Here is a 17,216-nt window from a genome sequence, read left to right as displayed (position 1 = left end):
GGTTGCAGCTAACAGACCCCTAGTCTGAGGGTCCACCCCTCATCTTGCGATTGCTTCTCTCTGCTGGCCCCTTTCTTAGTCTGAGGCCGGGGGGCATGAAGGAAAAGCTGTAGGAAGGAATCCACTGGAAGTGGGCAGGTGCCAGGGTTGCTGTCTCCCCACAAAGGCGCAGGGCTGAAAGGGTCCAGCCTGGCAGCTCTGGAGAGCAAAGGGTTGTGCTGCTCCAGCAAGGGCAGCTGCAGGGCAAACTCTCCCTTCATTGATGTGCAGCAACAGGAGTTTCTGGCCCATCTGCTGCTCAACCTGGCTGTTTAATGCCCTGGCGCACCTGGCTGGTGCGTCCGAGTATGGCTACGCAGCAAAAGCTGCCATGGCGCACCCTGTCTGAGCTAGCATACATCCAGCTAGCACAGCCTGGGCTGGAGAGCCCGGGACAGCCCCTGGGGCCCTGCTGGGCTCTCTAGCTTGCACTGAAACTCATGCCATGCTATGCATGCTGCTGTTGATACCCTGCTAGCTGCGCTCTTGCCCAGACCATGAGGCAGGTTCCCTTGACAATTGGTTAGGACCCAGGCCTGCAGAGCTCACCTCCAGATAGATAGCTAACCCTTAACCCAGGTGCTGTGCCTGTGTTGAGCTCAGTCTGGTGCCTCTGCAGCAGCCACAGGTGGGATGGCGCATGCTACAGAGGAGCTGTGAGCACATGCCTGCATCTGTCCTTGATTTCTGCTTCGTTTGCCTTGTTTTGCCCTTTGGGCGAAGGCTGGGCCCTTGTGACTGACTGCAGGCGGTTTGCAGCACAGGAGGACCGGCCTTTAGTCACTGCCCCACTGGGCTGTACTCGGGCCCATGAACTAGGAGAGAAAGCGCTGTTGGTTCCCTGAGCCTCCCAGCCTTGCCATTTTCAAGGGGCTTCATTTCTGTGCAGCGCCTCTCAGAGGCAAAGCAGCAGGCAGTTGCGTTAAGTGCATTACCTGGGCTCTGGGTCAGCGGGGCATAAATTAGAGCAGCCCCCCGGGTGGCTGTCTCTGCCTAGAATCTCCAGAGCAACTTGCTCCGAGGATGAGCCCCCCTCTTGGGCATGACATACTGTGACATGACCCTAGCTGGGAGCTGCAGGTGACGGGGAGCGTGCGGCCTGTGGCCTTGCATCCTTCCTGGCAGGGAGTTCTCCAGCTCCCAAAAGCTGCTTGGTTTGTATCCAGAGGTGTTAAAGGCCTAAATCCTCTGACCGGAAGGTCAGGACGCAACACAACTTGAGTTTGTGGTATTCCGAGTGATTACACACATGCGCCCGCCACCACTGGGAGGCAAAGAAGGCTGCTCCCTAAGGCAGAGAGGTTATGCCAGGCTGGCACTCTGGAAATTGACAGATTGCAGCTCTGCTTCCCTCCAGAGCCCTATTCTGCAAGCTGGAACAGGTAACCCCTTCCAGATCAAAGGGATAGCTGGACATTTTGATAGATTTCAGTTGACCCTAGCATCTGTCCTGGTGTATGTTGCAGGCAAGTTGGCTGTGCAACTAGTGATTTTGAGAACTGTGGGTTCTGGGCCAGTGCCCACTAACGTGTTTTGTTGGCTACCGGCTTTTTCCAGCTGTTGTCCTGAGTTCTATATTCATCACTACTGGATTGTCGTCAAACCCACCCTGTAATTTGTCCAGTGGGAATTCCAGCGACATCTGGCTTGAAAGGGGGACAGCCTCGTGGGACTCGCACTTCAAAGAGGGCCTGGGATGGCAACAGCTAGGAGCATAAGGACTCGACCCGCACTAAAAGGAGGCGAAATCTGCGAGTCCTCCTTCCCTGAAAGCATCCGGGGAAAACCATGCTGGCATAGGCATGTTGGATGTTTCCACCATTCATTTCACCTTTGCTAACTGGTCTCCTCACCTGCCCCTAAACCAGCAATGGCAGACCTCAAAGCACTTCACCAAGGCAGGTTAATAGCATCATCCCCACTTTGGGGAAACTGAGGCACTGAGCAGCAGTGACTTGCTCAAGGTTGAGCAGCAAGGGAGAGAGGGCACGCAGGACTCCCAGGCCTCTGCTCTAACTACTAGACCCCACTCCCCTCTGGGAGGTGAGCAGCAGAACCCAGGATTCCTGACCCCCCCCCCCCCCAGTGCTTTGTTCTAACGACTAGACCCCACTGGAACTAGAACCCAAGAGTCTTTACTCCCAGCCCCCTTGCTCTAACTACTGGATCCTGCTACCCTCCCCCCCATGATACTAGTTCTCCAGTCCAGCCCCTGAGCACTGTGGGACCACTCAACTCAGGGTTGGGATTTGATGGCTTGTGCCCTTGTTTGCTTTTCTATTAAACAAAAACAGAGCAAAAAATAGCCCCATCGCCCCATATTTCTGTGCCAGGTTGCATGAGCTTGCCAGGGGCTGGGAATCATGGGGTGTTTGGGGGGGGCAGGAGGAGCTGAGTCCATGCAGTGGGGCCGGGTTCCTTTTGCTGCCTGCCAGGACTGGCTGGGTTCCTCCCCTCCCCCTTTTAAGACAGCGCTGTATTTTTAGAACACTGTTTTCATCGCTCTCAGGCAAATCCCTCTTGTCTGGAAAGCTGCCTCTCCCTGCCACAAATGGGACCAGTGTGGGGCTAGTTCTCTAGCCCCCCTGCAGTGGGAACCCCAAGCCTTACCCAGTGGGCGCTCTGCTCTTGGCTCATTGCATTACGGCCCAGGCTCTGTTTCCGAGCTCCTGGGAGTTCTCATCCAGCCCTGTGGGTCAGCTTCAACAGCAGTGCCACCGGCATAGAGGGAAGTGCTCTGCAGGAGCCAGACCTGCCTGTGGGGAATTTTCCCTTCTGACCCCTGCGCCTCATGGCATGAAGCAGGAGTGAGGCAGCGCTTTCCCAAACTTGGCAGGGGAGTTGGATATTGATGGTGATGTCTCTGGCTATTCCCGTCTTCCTGCATGGGCCTCCCATATCCCTTTTGCGGCCTTACTCAGGTTGGCTGCAGTAGTGTCCAGTGGTAATGAGTTCCACAGGGCACCACGTTGCCTGGAGAACAAGCTGGGCAGTGCGTATTGGGCGTGCCAGAAGAATTGGTTAGGATGGGATGGGGCCAGACGGGAAAAGATTTGGCGACCTGGGGTGTAAGTGGGAGGAGCATACAGGGCTGTGGGAATGAGTCAGAGCCCCCAAGTCGCCAGCTCCCAGGAGCTAGTGTTTGGAGCCTCTGGTAACCCGGTGGCTTCTATGTGAAGTGGGTGGGGCCTATTTTAACCCATTCATGGCTGTGCCCGAATCCTAGTAGGCAGCTTTTAAAATCCACGGACCAGGAGGGCACTTACTTCCAGCTAGATCCTGAGACAATACAGTCAGCAGCAGATGTGGATCCCCAACCTCAGCCCATCGCCTGGGAGACAGCCACCCCTTAAAAGGCCAGCCTACCTTGTTCCCTGGGGCTTGCTGGGCTGAGGGCGTTGACCTCCTCCTGTGAGGCTCTCTGCCACAGAGCACATGGGGTGGCGAGAGCTGAGCCCTGCCCTGCCTGGAGGCTCGGACCTGCCCCTGAGTTCCATTGAGTTGCACGGAGTTCCTGGAATGCAGCTGGCCCCAAGCTGCATGCATCAGTTACACCCAGTCCGCTGGCTGTGATCTGCACTCTGTCCCCCTCCCCTAGTGTAGGAGGGCGCCCGGGCGTCCCTCGGACTGCGCCTCCCCTGCACTGAGTGTCTGGTGGGAAGCCTGCCAAAGATTGAAATGGTGGCAGTGAGGGCAAGGCGCCCCCTTCCCCCAGAGCCGGTGGGCCGGCCCGTCCCAAGCACCCAGCTTGCTGATTGTATTGCAACACTGGACCTCGATGTGATCCGAGGGGTCAGCTGCGCCAAGGGGAGGGGGGAGAATATCCTGTGGTTTCTCGCAGCTGCAGAAATAGCTTTTCTGACGTCAACTCCAAAAGTGCACTGCAGGGGGGGGCCCAGCCCAGCCCATAAATAGCCCTGCTATTAAAAGTCTAGGGTTGGATTAACACGCTGATAAATAAACCAGCGTCCCCTTTTCTGCGCTGGGTCAGAAATTTAAACACTGCCGCGAGGCAGGACAAAACGAAGAGATTGAGCAACCCTGGAAGCATGCGGGACAGAGGGCCCTGAAAGGCGATCTCTGGCTCTGTTTCCCTGCAGGCTGGATCTGCTGTCTAGCCAGTTACTTGGGGCAGTAAACATGAGGGTGGGGGGTGCATGTGATGTTAGTGGGTATTGCAGGTGGTGGTTTGTCTATATCAACGTTTCCCAATGGTTTTTTATAAAGTACCCCCTTTAAAAAAAAAAAAAAAAAAAAAAAAAAAAAAGCTGTGTCTACATTCGCGGCTTCTTTCACCAGAAATATGCAAATTATTTTCAGGAACAACGACATTGTGTAAGAGGGGTTTTCTTGCACAAGAAGAGACAGTGTAGATAGCGCCTTCTGGCGCTACAGCTTCATCTACACTGTCCCTTCTTGTGCAAGTAAACCCCTCTTACGCAATGTCGTTGTTCCTGAAAAGAATTTGCAGATTTCTGGTGCAAGAAGCCGCGAATGTAGACATAGCCAAAAAGTACCCCCGTGCCTACAGTTTTCAGACACACACATGTTTTTTCTACTGTTGCAACACATTTGTTTAAACAACTTAACCGTAGCTGGGCAGGTGATGAAATTTTTGGGTGTAAAAAATAATAAAGCGCTATAAAACTTCAAACAAAAATTAAGTTTTTGCCAAATTTCAGTTGTTGGCATGCCCCTCAGCCTTCTCTCGAGTACCCCTCAGGGCACGCATACCACTGGTTGAGAAACACTGCTCTAGTTTGACGGATGCAGCCTAGCTCTTCACCCAGAGCTCTGCTAGCAGGGTCCTGGCACTGCACTAGAACCCCTGTCGTGGGGCAGGAGCTGCACAGACCAGGTCGCAGTGGAACTTTTGAGGCTGGTGTCAGTGCGCTCAGTGCCTTGAGTCAGCATTGCGCTGCGCTGACCACTCCCTACAGGCTCCATCCCCAGGATGGGTGCGTTGGGCACAGCCAGCTTCTCCCGGCAGCATGCCTGCCTGGGAGGGGACCCCAGCCAATGGAGGGGGACAGTTAAGTCTTTCTATCCCATAAAGTCACTGTCCTGGGGAATGTCTTTGGCTTTCCTGATACCTGAACACTAAGGTCCTCGGTTAATTTCATGCATGTCATCAGCCAACGTATGGGAACAACTTTTGGTTACTGCCAACGTGGGCGTGGATTCAGAGAGGTGAACCAGAGGGGAATGCCTCCCCTGACCCTCGGCCCAGTCTCCAGCTAGCTTCATGGGCACATGCTGCAGGGAATGCCGCAAGAACACCCGCGTTGGCCTTGCAGGGGTCCGTGCTAACCACTGTCCACACGCTGCCGCTGCGGCTATTCTGCAAGCCTGGTATGGCATCACCGCTCCTACGACTACTCTGTCCTCATGACTAGACCAAACTCGGGACTGCAGCAAACTGGTGCCACTCCACAAGAATCAGTGGAGCTGGGCGAATTTGCTCCAGCAGAAAATTGACTCTCTGGTCCCAGGAGAAGAGGTGTTACTGAGCCCCACCCCCAACTTGGCAGTGTTTTGCTGCGGTTCCTCAGCCTGGGATCAGCGGGGCATTTTTGACCCCAAGACTAGTTTTGTCTGTGTGGCTCAGGCATGCTGAGAATGAAGGGGTGGAACTACATTTCCCATCAGTCACTCTCTTTATACAATGGCTAACCTACTCCCTGCTAACGAGAGGCAGCCAGAGGGCTGCTTGCAAGGTGAACCCGATTAGGTTCAAGCCACCCTAGCAGGTTTGCTCATTGTCTAGTGGGAGTCCAGCGGATTCACTGTGAGAGCTGTGTGCTTGCTTGCCTGGCTTGCTCTTACTGGGCCCCTAAGTCCCCAGAGTCCTTTCCCGGCAAAACCTGGGCTTTTATTTCTGGCTGCGCTGACGTGGATTAACGTCCCGGGCAATTAGGGGCTCTTGGAGGGAGACTTTGCAAGGCTGGTATTGGAGTTACTGAGCTGAGCTGGCCTTCCATGCAAAGCAAGGAAAAGAAAAAAGCAAGAGGCTGCTCCAGGATAGGGTCTTGGGAGCAGCATTTGTGGCATCCCATGCAGGCCTGGTCCTGCGCCCCTCCACAGCCCTGGCATCAGCGGAAGAACCACCAACTTGTGGTCCGACCCTGCCTGCCATGAGAGAGGGTTGAGAAGGGGCTGGGGGCGATGCCTGAGATCTGACCCTGCGCTGCCAGGTTGGGGTACCTATCCCTGAGGAGGCAGAGAGCCGCTCCTCCAAGGAGCAGTCGGTTGGGACTCACCCAGGCCTGTGCAGCGGCTGTGCTTGGGGTAAAGCCATGGGAAGTGGTCAAGTCTCCTCGTCTCGGCGTAGGCAGGCAGGACAGGTGCTGGCTAATCCATTGAGCAGATTGCTGGATGCTCCCTGTGGCTAAATGGGGGATGGGCTCCACATGGAGTGGGGATGCTCTGGAGCCTCAGATCTACCCCCGCTGAGGGGCAAGCTAGCACCTTAACTTCCTATGCTCAGCAACTCCGGGCGGCCTCTGTGTGCCAGGTGCGTCCCTAAGAAGCACACAGCTGGGGACGCTCACTGGCAAAGCCAGCTTGGCTCTGTGGCCACCCTGCGGAGCGAGGCGTGAATGCAGCACTGTGTACCTGCGGCAACCCCCTGGCCCTACCCCTGCAGCCGGATCAGGGGGGTGTTGGATGTAGCAACTGCTGGCCTGGACACCCAGCTGAATCCCAAGGTCCCGCCCGTTGTCAGGGGTCATTTGCTTTTCATCAGATTATGGCTTGGGACAAACTGCCTGGGCACTGTTTTGAGGGGACCCACCAAACCCCTCCCCCAATTCAAGGGCCTTGGTCTAGCTGCTCCCCTGCTCTGCCTTAGCTCTTCCTGGTGCTCTTTGGGGGGCTGACATGCACAGGCATCTGTGTTAGTGTTAGCCTGTCCTGGCTGCGAGTGCCTGGCTGCTGGCTTGTCCTGCTGCCCCTCGCTGTGGTATCTGAGCATGTTCTGGATCCAATCAAGAGCAAAGCCACTGGTGCATTTCTGGGGGCCTCTGGGTCCCCCTCTTTGGGCTCAGAATGCTGCTTGGGACGGGTTTAGTTTTGGAAGTGGTAGATTGGGTTAATTTCCTCCAGTCTGGAGTCTTGGGGGAGGGGTGTCAGGGTTGAATGTTGGGGTCTGAGAGCAGGAGGGTGCAGGTTAAGGTCTGAGGGCAGGAAAGATGGGTAAAAGTTGAGTGTTGGGATGTGGGGATCCAGGGTGTCGGTGCAGCAAATGCTATCCTGAGGTTGGAAAGGCTCTTTCCAAGCCTTCTCCAAAGGCCTTCTGTGGCTCGAGTCAATTTCAGACTCTCTCCTTGCCCTCTCCCTCCTGGCTGTGTTTGGCAGTGCCTCTCCGCTTCCACTGACCCTTCAGTGAAGGCTCTTCTGCTAGGCAGGCCCCTGTTGTAGAACAATCCCAAGTCCCTGAGCATGCCTGGGCTATTTTTAGCTGGCTCCTCCCCTCGCGTTCTATTTCAGGTCACCGCGGGCAGTTGCTGTCTCACTTGGTGGGAAGGATGGGAGAGAAAACAATCAGATAAAGGGGATTGTCGGTGGCGCAATTAGCAAAAGGCTTCATGGGCAAACCTGGCCCCCATCTGCTTTGCAGGACATCTTAGCTCAATCGACTCAGAGCCAGCTCCGTCTCTGTTCCTCTGCAAACGCCTGATTTCTGCTATTTCTCCCGGGGTGGGAGCTGCCTCCCGTCGTGAATCAGGCAGCGCCTGAGATGTGAAACCCTCTTTTTCGAGACTAGTGGCTGGACCCCCCTCTGGAACAGCGAGCTCTTTCCAAGCCGAGCTCTTGGTGTCTGCGCTTGGCATAAACAGTTACCTTTTTAATTTTTTTGCAAGATTTGAATATTTTTTTGCCCAGCAAATTTTGTGGGGTTGCTATCGAATGTTGATCGATGAGTCGGATGCTGTAACTTTTGGTTGGAGGCCTCCTCTCCTTTTGCTCTTTGTGGGGGGGATGTCTGATGGTTTTCAGCTGAAATTCAGCACCACGGACCCCTCCCCTCTTTTGCTAAGGAACACTCCCGTGCCCTGCACCAGACTGTAGGGAGAAGGTGGAAGAGGGACAGAAGCCAGCGTGCATTGCTTGCCGGGCCCTGCAGTCGCTGGTGTCTGAGTTGTTCCTGGCATGCTGCTTATGCCGAGGGCACTGGGACTGCCCGCGATGTTGCAGACTATTTACGAGAGTGAATCGTGTTTCTCTTCAGATGGAGTATCCGGACGTGAGCAGTCGTTGGAGCTCCTGTCGCGGACTCAGATCCATGCCCTTCCCGTGGCAGGTGAGTGCGGTGTGATTGCTAATATGGCCCTGTCAACGTGGTGGATTGCCCCGAGCTTCCGCAAACAAGTAGGAGATGCCTCTGGCATTGGTGGGGCCCGATCCTGCACCTCCTAGGATTGGGCCCATAACATTGTAAATGTAGAGCCAGGCTATAAAACTGCCCCGGGGCAGATTTTCCAGGGCTCAGCACCATTGCCCCCGGGGCAGATTTTCCAGGGCTCAGCACCATTGCTCCAGGGCAGATTTTCCAGGGCTCAGCACCATTGCTCTGGGGCAGATTTTCCAAATGGCTGTCTGCACTTTTGACAACCTGGCCCCGATTCTGGATGCTGAGCTCTTGGAATTCTAGTTCTACTGCATGACCCTGCCATGTGTGCTGAGCCTCTGTGGACCGGCACTGCGGGACTTGCTCCGGATTGGGTTTACGCTTAATGGAGCCAGGCAGATGGTCAGGGTTTCATCATTCCATGTGGCTTTTCTTCGCAAACTCTTCATCCGTGCTCTGGGGCTAAGGTGCTCGGAAGCTGAAAAAAGGCCTGGGAACATGGGGCTGACTTTACCTGCCAGCATGTGTTCCCACCCGGCAGCCTTGTCCGTTCCCTGTCAGTAGGACTGGCTGTGTGGGCTGGTTTTGGCTGAGCCCCGTGTCATCCGGCCCCTGCCAAGTCCCTGAGCTACCCGGCTGCTGTGTCGGCCTGGGCCTGACCCTCAGCTGCTGTAGATTGGTGTCACTTCCTTGGGTTCCACCTGACGTACAACAGAGCATCTGTCCTTATCCCCTCAACAGCGATCCGGGCCCTGCGGCCGCTCAGGGCCGGATGTGCACCTGGGGGAGTGTGTGGCCAGGCCACCAGTGATTGCAGTGGGATCTGGGGGGAGGGGTGGCGGCCACACGGCTGCAGCTTGGGCTCTGAGTTGGCACGGTTGGCAGCTGCAGAGTGAGTTGGCTTGGAGACGTAGCAGCCTGGATCCCCCTGTGCCTGGGGAGGCATGAGCTTTCGCGGCGTGTCCATGGAGGGCCTGGGTCTTGTCGGGTTGGGGTTGTTGGTGGGAGCGACTCGTGCCCTGATGCTGATGCACCGCGGGCACAGAGGGTTCAGTGTGGCCCGGCTTCCGACCCCTCATGCTCGTGCCTCGGGGTCTGTTGTTCCTCGTTAAGGGTCCGTTTCGCTCCCAGCCTCTGTGGGGGAGGGGCTCTGGCTGTCTAATGTCCCAGCGCCGTTCCCGTCAGTGGCGCTTGAAGAACGAGGATCGCTTGCCCTGTCAGTTTCCAGCATGGGCCCCTGGCAGCAGGGAGGCCACGTCTGCCCCGGAGATGTTAATGGCGGTGACTCCCTTCTCTCCCTGCCCGGGCTGAGAGATGCCTCCGAGCAGCTAGGCTGCCCCCGACTGTCCTGCACCTGCCCTCCCCCTCTCAAACTCGCTCTTGAGCAGAGCCTTTCTTTCCCTGCCCCCTCATCACAAGCAGTGTCCAGGCACCCGCATCACCCGGGATGCAAATTTGGAGCTGGTGCTCACAGGAAACGGGGGCAGCAGAGGGACATTGGGGTACAGGAGACAAATGCAGATGCCCCTTGCCTTGTGATTGGGCAGGACCATGTGCAACAGGCTGTGTGCTGGCCAGGGCAGTCGATGCACCAGTCTGTGAGGAAAGTGATTGGGAATAATCAACATGGATTCACCAATGGCCGGGCATGCCTGACCATTCTGATTAGCTTCTATGATGAGGGAACTGGCTCTGTGGCCGTGGGAATGTCAGTGGGTGGGATGTACCTTGACTTCTGCAAAGCTTTTGATACGATCTCCCATGATATTCTTGCCAGCAAGTTAAGGGAGTATGGATTGGATAAATGGGCTGTAAGATGGGTAGAAAGCTGGCTAGGTTGTCGGGCCCAGCGGGTAGTGATCAACGGCTCGATGTCAGGTTGGCGGTCGGTTTCTAGCGGAGTGCCCCAAAGGTGAGTTCTTGGGCTGGATTTGTTCAACATCTTCAAGAATGAGGGGGGATTTTATAGCAGCCTTCAACTTCCAGAAGGGAGGTTCCAGAGAGGCTGTTCTCAGTAGTGACTGATGGCAGAACAAGGAGCAATGGTCTCAAGTTACAGCGGGGGAGGTCCAGGTTGGAGATTAGGAAAAGCTCTTTCCCTAGGTGGGTGGGGAAGCACCGGGCTGGGTTCCCTAGGGGGGGGGAGTCTCCATCCCTAGGGGTGTTTAAGTCCTGGCTTGACAAAGCCCTGGCTGGGATGATGAGTTGGGGTGGCCCTGCCTTGGGCAGGGGCTGGACTCCATGACTCCTGAGGGCTCTGTGATCCTATGCGAGGCGTGGGGGTGCCCCCGGACGAGTGAGGGTGTGAAACACGGGGAAGCAGGCGAGAATGTGCAGGCTGGGCTGGCTGCCCCTTGGCTGAAGTGGGGGCGTTGTCAGCGCTACCTAATCCTGTGGGGTTTGCAGCTGGCGGAACTCCTGGCTTGGGGAGCTTTTGCTTGTGAGTGGCAGGTGTTGGGTGCTGGGCACCCCTCCGTTGTAGAGCAGCCAGGGTGTGCTCTGACTCCGCGCGGTTGCTCTGGGTCCATGGGAAGCAAGGGCTGTGATGCCGGCCAGACCTGCTGGGCGGGTGCCTCTGGCCTTGTGTGGTGTGAGAGGCCAGAGCAAGGCCCCGAGTGGTCCCAGCTGGCCTGTGAAGCCGGGCATTGTCCTCTGCAGTAGAGCTGGCCACGTGTTTAGTTCTTGCCAGCTTCAGCCGGCGCTGCTCTCCGCACAGGCTGGGGCATGATCCTGGCCCTGTCAAAGCGAGACCGTTCTGGTGCGCCTGGAAAACCCTCATGGGCAAGGCTCTGACTTTGGCACTGAGTAGCTTAGTGAATTTCAAGGCAGGGGAGGGGGAAGCGAGTGAGTCACAGAAAGGTCCCCAGATAATGTTGTTTCTGTATAGACAAGACTGAAATGGGGTTGCTGGGAGGGGATGCCGGGGGGCTCGTGGGGGTGCACCCCACAAGACTGGGCCTGGTTCCTCGCTCTGGGCAGGGGGATCTGGTGCACAGGGTCATCAGTTGCTTGGCTCTGCCTGTGGAGGAATGGACAGGCTAAGTGGGAGCAGCGGGCCCGGTCACAGCTTCACTTGGCTTAGGGCCCCTTATCAATGCAGGTTTGCAGCCAACTCGGGGGGACGCCAAGGCCCTGGTTTGGTCTCAGCTGGCATCTGCCCCGAGCTTTATTGAATAGAGTATTAGCAGCCAGGGGCTATAGGCAACGGAATTGGGGCAAGTTGTTTAACTGCCCCCCCGCGCCCCATTCATCAACAACAGCGTTTGCCCTGTGACTCCTGCTGCGTCATAGACAGAGCCTGGCAAACAGAGTCTGCCCCTTTCTGTCCCTAGGTCTCCATTTGCAGCAAGAGGGGAAGTGACTTGCCAAGAAAGACACAGCAAAGCCGTGGCACGGCTGGGGGTTAATTCTAGGTCTGTGCTCCCCTGCCTGACCCAAAGCTGCCTCCAGAAGTGAGCTGTGTGTCCTCTGCCCAGCCCTGTAACTGTTCAGCCACTCTGGCTCCTTGGTGGTTCCCCCCAGCCCCACCGCCGGCCAGCTCCAGATTCAGCTCTGATCTGCGCGTGACACGTGGGGAGGTGCCGAACGGGGCATGGTTAGGCCCTGAGTGCTGCTACGCTATGAAGTTCCATAGTGTATCCTAGACAGGCTCCTTCTGGTCATGGGCATGGAGGGATGTGGTGCGTCTGGCGTGCTGGGCGGAGTGTGTGGAGGGCTAGAAATGCCCCCTGCCCATCTTGCTGCTTGTGCACCGGTCCTTTGGTGTAAACATTTAAAGGGAGCGCGAGTCACCCATTTGCCAGCCATGAGTCACTCTGCAAAATGATAGGACTGGGAATGCAGAGCTACTCCGGCCATCTCACTGGCTTGGCATCTCCGAGGGCGCTCCAGCAGCATCGCCGGCCATGCCACTGCTGCTAATAAAGGGTTTTAAAGCGGGGGGAAGAATGTGGAATGTAAACAGATGTTTCAAATAGAAACCCTGTAACCTTCTGGGATAAACAGGCAGTCACGTGCCAGGGGAAGGCTGAAGACTCAACATGGAACATTTGAGCGACATTCCCCCTCCTCCCCTTTCATTGGGGATGTGTGCGAAAGGCAGCTGGGCTGTGCCATTGGGGTATGTCTACACTGCACACTAAGCCCAGACTGACTTGGATCAGCACGCACTCAGGACACGGGTCCAGGACCCTGCTGGGGTGGGGAGCCTGTGACTGGCGTCCAAGCTGTGCTCTTCTGCTGTGTGGATGCAGCTGAAGTCACAGACCCAGTCAGAAGGTCTGTGTGGTGCAATGTGGGTGTGTTAGGATGGCTGAGAGACCCAGGCCCAGCAAATGCCAGCCCAGGTTTGCAGTGCAGTGTGGATGCTTGGCCACAAAATTGGAAATGCCAAGGTCCCCCAGATCCAGGCATAGTGTGCAATGTAGATGTAACTGGTGTGTCTTAAATCAGGGTACCCAAGAACTGAGAGCCCCAAAGCTAGAGGCCCTTGAGTGGCATTTCGGCAGCCTTTTGTTCCAAATCGCTTCATCACTTCTGAAAGCTAAAATGCAGCCAGCTCTGGGGTGGAGGACTGCAGGCTGTTTGGCAAGTTGCACCCAAGAATCATAAAGAGACTGGTTCTGACGGCTCCCACCAAATCTTGGTGCACACTGTGTGTTGGCTGCTCCTTGCAGAGTCCTGGGCCAGTGTGGGAGGAGCTGGGCAGAGTGGGTGCAAAGGGGGGAAACTGAATCGTGATGGGCTGTGCTAGAAGATCCCTTGTCCTGGCTACTGAAATTCCCGTTTCACAGCAGCAACTTTCCAGGCTGGCTTTGGCGCTGCTGTGTGCTTATGGGGAGCCTGTGCTGGTTTTACAACCGGCTAAGCGAGGGGATTTCCGCGTGCAAACAGCTCTGCTGTTACCCTCGCTGCGGTCCCTGTGCGCTGCTGCTCATCAGGGCTGGGGCAGGCCATCCAAGGCCCTCCTCAGAGCTGCCAGCCCTGCCCTGTAAGGGAGAAAAGGTGCTTGTGTCGGAGGAGGGAGGGTAACCAGGCCTGGGGTGCATTCCCACCTCTGTCACTGACTCGCTGGGGGACCCTGGACCTATCCTGTTACCTCTCCGTGCCTCGGTTTCCCCTCCTACTCTTTGTTTTCGAGTGGGGGCTCTCCCAGGCAGGGCTGTCTTTCTCCGTGTGTCTACACAGCTTCCCACACAGACGGCCTTGATTTTGACGGGGTTTGCGGTGCTGCTGAAATAAAAGTAATCTATGTCCAGCTGGGGCTGTGCTACCTGGGGCCTCTGCTTCTGGCTGTTGGGCAGCCGAGTCAGTCGCCCACTAGCTCTGGGGCTCTCCTGACTGGCGTGAGGCTGCTTCTCGTTTGTTTCAGGCTGAAGCCTGGATGCTTTCACTTGCTGATTCTCACTCGCCAGCCCTGTGCTGCCAGGCAAGCCTCTTCCAGGGGGAATCTCTTCTCTCCCAGCCCCCAGACAGCATGTTGGGGCACCAGATCCCACAGCCAGCCCAGGCGGGGTACTTCTGGCTCTGTCCTGAATGTTGTTGGGCTCGTGTTGTGCTGGGGAGGGGGCGGGTGGGGAGGGAACGGGAGAGAAATGCGCAGATGAGACTAAAGGAACAGGCGGGGGAGAGAAGCTGAGGCTTGGTCAGTGTTCAGCGATTTGTATTTCACTGCCACTCGAGGGTTTCAGCCGGGATCCAGGCCCCCAATGTAGAAGCACATCGAGAGAGACCGTCCTTGCCTTGTTTGTCAGGCTGTCTCTGGGGCAGCCCATTTGTCCCGTCGAGAGAGGGGAATGTGTGTGAGAGAGATGTGGGTTATAGTGGAAACTCGACCCATCCTAAAGGACGCCGAATCCTGCATACAGTCAGCCGTGGCAAAGTCTGTCACTCGGCACGGTGTTCAGTGAGTTCCCACGCATGGGGCAAGCTCCTCCTAACTTGCCCCAAACACTCCCAAAGCACCAGTCCTCATGGAGGACCCCGCACCTCTGGCCCAAGCCGTGTTGGGAGAGGGGTTCCCCAATCGGTCGCTCCCACTAGCTGCCATTGGGATTTGAATGGAAGCACCCTCGGGCCTCCTCCCCACCCCCAAATGCGCCAGGTGCTGGTGAGACTCAGCGAGAGACAGACGGGGTGGACAGCAGGGAGCGAGCATGGACAGGGAGGCGCAGGGAACTTAAGCACTGGGTTTTCAAGGACTCATAGGTGGGCCCAGATGTTCAGAAATCTGCAACCCCCTGCGACAGCCATGATGACACCTCTAGTACTAGCAGGCGCTGTTCTCTGGAGCACATGGCCCCGACCCCCTCGTGGGGCTCCTTGCAGAGAGTCTGTGTCAGCCTGAGACCCAGGCCTCTTTCCTCGACTGAGTTTCCACCCTCTTGTGTCTTACAGACATCAGGTGCCCCCAGACTTCCCCTTTTGCTGATAGGAAGGGCTCTCCTCAGGCAGCCGGGACAGGTTTGGTTTCGGCAAAGAGGGGTAGATCCCCTGTCGATTCCCCTACTGCTCACCTGGGGTAAACAGCTCTACTGCGCTCCTTGCCATGGGAAGCTGGTGCCAGGCTCAGCCACGGAGTCGCTCAGAGGACTCCAGCCCCACTCCCACTTCAGTGCAGCCATTCCCGTGGCTCGGAGTTGCCCCGTGGCACCATGCTCATGTAGGGCGCTTTGCACAGCATGCCAGCAGCTAAGAATAGTGGGCTGGTATTTTTAGAGCTGAGGTCTAAGCTGCTTTTTGCTGCCAGCTTGGCTTTCGCACCCTCCAGCGCGCGCTGCTCTAATCCCGCTCGGCTGCGGAGCCCAGCAGCTGTGTTTGTTGCGGGGAGGAAGCTGCGCTGGTGCCTGGCCGTGGCCCTGCCAGGCAGCCGGCTGGGAAGGAGCAGGCCCACCAGCCTTAGCAGTACGGGTTCTGTCTTTGGCCTTTTGCGAAGGCCTGGGAGGTGCCAATCGGTTCATGGTCCCCCTCTGCGTGTTAGAGACTAGGTCCTGAGCCCATGCGGTCTCCAAGGGAGCCTGCATGCACAGGGATGCTAACCTCGCTGTCCCGCTGTAAGGTCTAGCAGCCCCAGGTGTGATCGTGGCCCCCGTGTGCCTGGCGAAGGACAGCAGGGGGTTTCAGATCTCACCAGTGGGAGAGGAGCGAGGCTGTTGTACGGGGAGCTGGAGGTGAAGTGACTCAGCCCAGGTTGTGTAGGAAGTCTGTGGCACACACTGGACATGCCGGCTTCCAAGTTTGATGTCAGTGCTTTAAACGCAAGGCTGGCCACCCTTTGTGCACTGCCGCCCTGCCGTCTGGCCTGCGTGACACGGCTGCTCACTGGAGGGCAGCGTCCTTGCAGGCTGGCCAGGTTAGCCAGCCGGTGTGTAAACCAGTTGAATTCGGTAAGGTCTCGCCATTCTTGTGTAAACAAGGCTCTAGGACCGCGGGGAAAGCGTGGCAGTATCGCCCCAGCCTGAGCAAATGTGGCTGCTGCAAGGTATGTGAAGGAGAGGAGATCCAGTCCTAGCCAGGGAGGGAACAGGACCATCCAGTGCTGGCCAAGACTGCCCTAAGGCTCGTGGTGGTCTGGAGATACGCCTTCCTCTGAGCCGGAAATAGTTAATGCAGTGTAAAGTCCCCTGTAGTGCAGGGCAAAGCCTGCCCCTGGAAGCTGTACACCAGCGATGGGCGGCCTCGCTTAGTGAGTGGGACGCATGCCTGGCCCCCCTTCATCTCGGTGGGACTCCAGATTGTCATAACAAAACGCTCTCCCAGGACAGACTTGTGTGCCTAGAATGTGCAGGTTGAACTGGAGCAGCACTGGGATTGGCTGCATCAGGCGTGCCCAGCTCTGACCGTCAGTGCCGGGAGCAGTAAGCCTGCACCTCACTCCACCTGCTCTGGCTTCAGGTGCGTGTCACTTTAGTAAGAGTGGTAGGAAAGACCGACACAGACAGAAGCCAGCTGAATCTGGCAGCCTAGCACATGGGTAAAGGGAACAAAACCTCTCCTGGACTGCACACAGAGCCCCAATGGGCACCCTGCTGGCAATTCTGCAGTTAGCTGCATCTGCTCAGGTCTGACCAGCCGGCTAACCAGGGGGCTGGTTTGGGCCCGTCTCTCGAAGTTTCAGCTGCAGAGCAGTGGGGGTCGGAGAGGCCAGCTGGGCGGACACTGAAGTCCCATGCCCACAACTGAACTGAAGTTGTGCTATGCGCTTTCACCTTAGGCAAGTCCCTTCCTGTACATAACATTTGCATGCTTTTGTCAAGGGGCTTTCGATCCCTGGGGAAAGGCTGTGTGTTTTTATCTGCTCCCCAGTCCCAGCCCAGCCTGTGTGGCTGGAGCAGGCTCCCATGGGGTTTACAATCTACGCAGCTGCCTTGGAGGGGGTGACACTTCAGGAGGAAGGAGCTTCCGGGTTTGTTCCAGCACAGGGAGTAATCCTGGGCCTGACTCCTCCCTGCAGTGGCTCACCCTGCGGAGGGAATCCCCTTTGAACCTCCAGCTCCTGCCAGCAGCCTCTCCCCTCTCCTTGCAGCTGCCGGCTGGACAGGCCTCAGAGCTGATTCCTTGGGGTATGTCTGTGCTGCTCTGGAACAATTGCACCATCTCCTTGGAGTGGAAAATTAATTGCTTGCACCCGGTCCCCTTGATACCAATTAAAGCAACAGCAGCCTGTTTGTAGGGGCTTCCTACCTGCGTAAATCCCTCTCCCCAGAGAGACTGCTGCCCTCGAAGTGTCCCTGGCTTCCAGGTGCTGCCCAGACTTCGCTGTGCCTCGGACTGCCAGGGGGAGGGCAGACCTGGGAGGAACAAGAGCTGGTGGAAATGTCAAAGAAAT

At 56.8% G+C, this 17,216-nt stretch overlaps 1 protein-coding gene across 7 annotated transcripts in view; it reads left to right on the top strand.

Moving 5' to 3' along the window:
- Nucleotides 1–17,216, top strand: part of HDAC5 (histone deacetylase 5) — a 152,610-nt gene that overhangs the window by 65,538 nt on the left and 69,856 nt on the right. For all 7 annotated transcript variants that reach the window (XM_075918431.1, XM_075918426.1, XM_075918425.1 and 4 more), the window contains one exon: nucleotides 8,270–8,341. In XM_075918431.1, coding sequence (XP_075774546.1) covers nucleotides 8,270–8,341 — 72 coding nt within the window. The remainder of the gene's footprint in view (nucleotides 1–8,269; nucleotides 8,342–17,216) is intronic.

The sequence above is a fragment of the Pelodiscus sinensis genome, unplaced genomic scaffold (genome assembly GCF_049634645.1).
Source record: "Pelodiscus sinensis isolate JC-2024 unplaced genomic scaffold, ASM4963464v1 ctg70, whole genome shotgun sequence".
Taxonomy (NCBI): Eukaryota; Metazoa; Chordata; order Testudines; family Trionychidae; genus Pelodiscus; species Pelodiscus sinensis.
Note: the sequence above shows the minus strand (reverse complement) of the source record. Positions and strands in the feature narration are given on the sequence as shown.